This window comes from Limulus polyphemus, unplaced genomic scaffold, assembly GCF_000517525.1.
Source record: "Limulus polyphemus unplaced genomic scaffold, Limulus_polyphemus-2.1.2 Scaffold4328, whole genome shotgun sequence".
NCBI lineage: Eukaryota > Metazoa > Arthropoda > Merostomata > Xiphosura > Limulidae > Limulus > Limulus polyphemus.
The window spans coordinates 40,239-45,892 of record NW_013669938.1 but is presented as its reverse complement, the minus strand read 5'-3'; the positions used below and the strand labels follow the sequence as shown (position 1 = coordinate 45,892).

Genomic DNA, 5,654 nt, shown 5'->3' with positions numbered 1-5,654 from the left:
AATTAATCATGGTGTCCTCTCTACTTCTAAGGGTCAATGAGTATGGTTCTCCCTTGTTCTTTTCTTGCTACCTGTATCAATTTTTCTAATTCAAGCTTCTGTTCTCTAATACATTTTCTAATCTAATCAAGCCTCTCACTCAGTTTACTTTAAATTTTATCCATCAGAATTTTTGCCAACATCTCCTCAGGTCTAATTATATATCAACTATCAGAGTATTGTATTGAATTGAAAAAGGACCCCTTGGTTGAGGTTAAATATGTACAGTCTGTAAGTGTAAGGAAAATGACTTGAATAAATTTATGTTTTTATTATATATGAGAATTAAAATTATGACAGTGTTTAATTACTTCAAAATCACATATAAATGCATTGTTTCATTTTGTTTAATAATTTGATTATAGTGTTTATGTAATTTTTGACAGTTTCTCCTTGTTTTTTTTAAACATGGTTATCTAAAAGTTTTTTGTTTTGTTTTTCTGTAGGAGCAGTTTGGCATCATTTGCCATAAGCATGGATTCTACCTTAGGTTTCCTTGCCAAGTTTACATCACAAAATAGTGAACATCTTCAAGAAAATATTCGAAGCCTCACTGGATCAGAAAATCCTGAAACCTCACTATGCTCTGCTATGAGTAATCAGCAATCTAAAGCCCTGCCATGTAATTTACAGAGGAAATCAAGTAATGTATCCACTTCAGTTAAATCTTCAAGCAGAGAACATACAGCGAATGATAATATACAAGCTGAGATGGAGCGGGATTCCACGAAAATGTATTACTGCAATTTTTGTGGGAAATCCTATTCAGAAAAGGATAATGGAATTCATAGATCTTGTCATTCATTGACTATATATAGTTGCAACATGTGTGGAGAGAAATTCAGTCAGAAAAATACGTTGCTGGATCATTGTTATGCTCTCCACGGCATCATGCAATCATTCATCTGTGATTTTTGTGGAAAATGTTTTTCTTCGAAAGAAAGTCTTCAAAACCACCAAACTATTCATACAGGTGATAAACCATATCCATGTGAAATTTGCTTTCAGTCTTTTTCGGAAAAGAGTTTTTTAATTTATCACCTGCGCTCCCATTACAGTGAGAAACCATATCGTTGCCAGTATTGTGGGAAAAGTTATACCTTAAAAGGCAATCTTCAAATACATTTACAAGATCATGAAGGAGTTAAACCATTTTCATGTAAGGTGTGTGATAAGAGTTTTACTCAGAAGCCTGTACTTGACCTTCACATGAGTATGCATACTGGCAAGCGTCCCTACCCATGCCAGATCTGTGATAAAACCTTCAGTCAGAAGGGCAATCTAAAAACCCACATGCTTATCCACACCGGCGAGAGGCGATTTGCCTGCCCTCATTGCGGTCGACTTTTTACCCAAAAAGGCAACATGAAAACTCACCTCAAGCTGCACTTGAGACATCCATCAATTCAGAAACCCTACCAATGTGTTATTTGCAGGAAGTCCTATGTTTCAGAAGCTAGCCTGCAGTGTCACATGGTTTGTCACCAGAAGTTAATTCCATTTGTTCCTCAAAACATAGCTTTGGCAAGTACATCTCAACACAGTTAATTAGCTATTGTGACAGTATAGAAAAATGAGACTTCTAAGTGTCTGAGTTCTATGGCATGGTTTTTGATATTAATATAAACTATGACAAATGGCATTTTTTTGAATATATATGGAACTTAATAACTTTGAAAAACATATTCGGTAAGTGGAAATCAGCTGTTTATTTGGCTTTTATGGATACAGCTCTCTCTGAAACAGCATTGAAATGAAATATCACCATGGCCCATCTGTAATCAAGATTCTGAATACTAAATTATCTCCAAAGGTTCCAGCATTCTAAACATATTATCTGTAAAATTGTTGTTGAACAGTTAAGTTTGTAAGCTTTGCAGACGTTTTCAAAACAAAAATTTCTGCCAAAAGAAATTTCCTTGAGAGAAGTACCAGAAAAGAGTAGATTTTGAAAGACGGTGTCAATGGACTGCACCTGTCTCGGAAGTCCTGGATGCCATTTTGAGCTGCTAGTGCAGATCTTCGTTCATCAGATGAAGACCTATATTAGCAGCTTGAAATGTCGTCCAAAACTTCTTATATACAGTCCGTTAACAAAGCCTTTCAAGTACTTAAAAAAAAGAATTAAAACATGGAATACTTGAATTTTTTTTGTCAATTTTACAAGTATTTCAAGAAACATAATTTAAACTGTAAAGAATTATAACATAAGTTTATGTGTTATGCTTGTAATATTGTTACAAGTCTTTCGACTGTTGTCTGGATTTAGACATTTTCCTAAATTTTGTACATTAGAATTACCATTTTGAAATGTCAGTAACTCGGTGATATCAGGGCACAACTAAGAGGTACTTTTTTAATATGTTACAGTTTGAATTACGGTTCACAAGGATATTGGCTTTCAAAACATTGTAACCCCCTAGTGTAAATATTTATTTTATGTGCAATTCACAAATTTAAAGTAGATATTTTTTATTGACGTAAGTTATTATTTTGTTTTCTCTTGTCAGCCTGAATACGGTAACTAAACCAAGAACAAAGGATTCACAGCCGAAAAACTTTTTTTAGAGAGGAAGGAAATAAAATGATTGTGTGTGTGTGTGTGTAGACTGAAGGGAAGAATGAGTAGAAATGAAGTCAGAGTAGATTTGTATCAAATTTATGTCTTTTTCCGAACAAATTAACACTACACATACTATACCTGTCATAAGTTAAAACTATTCACGTATAAAGAACCTACATTTATGGAATTTAACGAGAAAAAGAATTGAAAGTTAAAAGATAGAATATTATGAAGAAAAAAACTAGATACAGAACTAAATTCAGTCTAATCTTATTGTTCAGAAAATACAAGGGACATTTATTTCCAACCTAATTATTCAAAATATCTGAAGATTCTGTTGTAAAATCAACAGTTAATTGAAAATCTCAGAAATAACCTCCTTGCAACATCTTCTGCCAAAATACAACTGACATTACATTCACCTGTAGAGATAAGTACCCTGAATCTGACTTATAGAGAAAAGAATTTTGCTTTGTGTATGTAAATTAATTGTGTGAAGTACGTAAGAGACTATAAGTCTTCTTTCTTATGTATTAAGATTTATTATTTAATTTCAATGTCAATCAAAAGGTGTAGCAGAAATACAAACTTGCAACATACAGTATGTTACAAATATTTCAGAATCTGTAAAATGGTTACAACATAACAGTGAAACATACACCACAGAAAATAGCTATCAAAATTAAATTAAAAGCTGCGTAAATATTTACTTAATTGAGAGCATTTTTATGCTCGTGTTTATATACATATATATATATCTGTACATGTGCATTTTTGAGTGTGTGTGATCATTTTAACTTGTCTTTTAAAGATCATATGAAAATAATTGTGTACAAATTTATATTTGGTGAAAGGCTTAACATGAGGTGACTTTTGTTGTTTTCCTTCCTTTTTTTTGTTGTATATTTTGACAAACAAATGATCTGGAATAAGGATTATTTTTTTGTGTGAGACTCTGTGGTAATAGTTTTAGAAAAAAAAAGTGATAAATTTTATTTTTACATAGAAGTTTCTTAACACATTACGACCACAATTATTTAAGTTTTTAAGCATAACCAAAACAATTTTGATGTATTTTTTTTAATTTGGCTGAATGAGAGATTATTTTTTACTTAATGAAGAAATATCATGTCCTTTATTATTATACAGTTTTGTACTGAAACATTTAAGCGTTGTAAGTTTCTCGGACATGTAGAATAGTTAATAACTTGTAAGTTTTATTGATATTTTAGTGGAAATGATTAACTTTCATTATATAAAATAATGTTCTTCTTCACCTTGTGGTGTTTTCAATTTTAAAGGATAAATTCTCCGAATATATGATGTAGTAAACATTATTCTAAACTTGATAATAGATTTTTATTTCCATTGATTCATCAGGCAAGAATATTTATATAATCAGATTTTTTTTTTAAGCCATACAACTGCATAGAAGCACAAAATATTTTATTGGTTATCTTTGAGTTTTTAAATGTTTGTTGTTGTTTTTTTTCTAGTAGTGATAGTTCATTGTTTAATGTTAGATATACAGTGCTGTGAAAAGAAAAATTAGACCAAGTTTCTCTTACTACTACTTTTTCTCTAAGAAAAAAAAAAAGTTGGATGACGGAAGTTTAATTGACCCGCTAACTACTACAGAAAGATACTTCCATTTTAATTCGTCTCTGTCCGACCTTTGTAAATCTTGGTTGTACAATATCTGCTCTTACATTTAGTGCAGTTTCACTTGGTCATCTAACAGAGGGAGGCACACAACACACACATTTGTCTAGTTGACTAGATGCTGTAGGTAGTATGGTGAGGTACATTTTAGGTGAGTGATATGTAAATTAACTAATCTGATATTTATGCATGCTATGTAGTGATGACTTTTTTTTAAAGTATTTTTAGCTATATTCCTGTATGTATAAACATATTTTTAGAAGAATATTGTAATTAGGCTGTATTAAGTGTGTGTGTAAATATATCATTCCTCGTCAGTGCATTGTTAGCTATTGTATATGATTTTGATGTTTAAACACACTATTATGCCATCACCATTGCATTAAATGTTGAAAATGTTTAGTTTATTAGCAAACCCTTTCATATCTGCTTTTAAGGAATGTTATTTTGTTACTTTCGAGTTCTATGTATATACAAATAGAATAGCTTATAAAGATGGAGTTAATTAATTTTTTACTTTTACTAGGTTCTGTTACTGTTGGCAATGAGCTGCTTGTATAAATGTTGTTGAAGTGAAGCCAGTATTACTGTATGCTGAAGATAATCTGTAAAGGATATGCACGTTTTTTAGTGCATGGCTTGTATCTGTGACTGTTGAGGTTTTAAAGATGTTATGGTTCCTACCTACTAGGAAAGTGTGAAACAGTGGATGGAAAGTTATGTTACGAAGAGCAGTTGGTAATTTTTATTTCTACATTATATGAGTAATGGGTTAAAGAAAAAATATGTACACTTACAAAGAGTGATTTTTTTTTGTAAGGATCAAATGGACTTTTGTTTCTAAGTATAGTGCTAAACCATGTTGTGAACAAGACACTATATAACATTGAGTTGTCTAGCATTCAGTTTGCATACTTTTAACCTTTCCAGTCTCTCACTATTTTAATTATAATATTCCTTATTTCAAGTAGACATGTTACTTTAACGTATTATTAGATATTAAAATCAAGTAACTGTGTAATATATAGCTTGAAATTGATAAGAGTTTAGAGTAATTTACTAGGAAATGTAAAATATGCAAGCAAGAGATTAGGAACATTAAAACAAGTAGGTCACTAAGATCACGTAGCCTGTGGATGTTTTCACTAAATCTAGTAATTATAACGTCTCAAAATGGAACCTCCTTTAAAAAAATATTTTCTCTTTAGTGTGTTAGAAAGAAAAGTTTAGCCAAGCACAAGTGGGAAGCACAACTGTTTTGTACGGCATTTGCTGATTAAGGTCTGTATTTGGCTTGTGTGCTAGAGGAATGTACAGTGCGTGGTCACAAGTAAATAGACGCCACCTTTTCAGAAAAAATGAAATTTTTCAGTCATATTCACATGAATTG

The 5,654-nt window shown here is 31.3% G+C and overlaps 1 protein-coding gene across 1 annotated transcript in view; it reads left to right on the top strand.

The window, feature by feature from the left end:
* Positions 1-3,648, top strand: part of LOC106470970 (zinc finger protein 239-like) — a 5,056-nt gene extending 1,408 nt beyond the window's left edge. The window contains exon 2 of the mRNA XM_022399612.1: positions 486-3,648. Coding sequence (XP_022255320.1) covers positions 514-1,587 — 1,074 coding nt within the window. The 5' untranslated portion in view covers positions 486-513 and the 3' untranslated portion in view covers positions 1,588-3,648. The remainder of the gene's footprint in view (positions 1-485) is intronic.
* Positions 3,649-5,654: the final 2,006 nt, after the last annotated feature.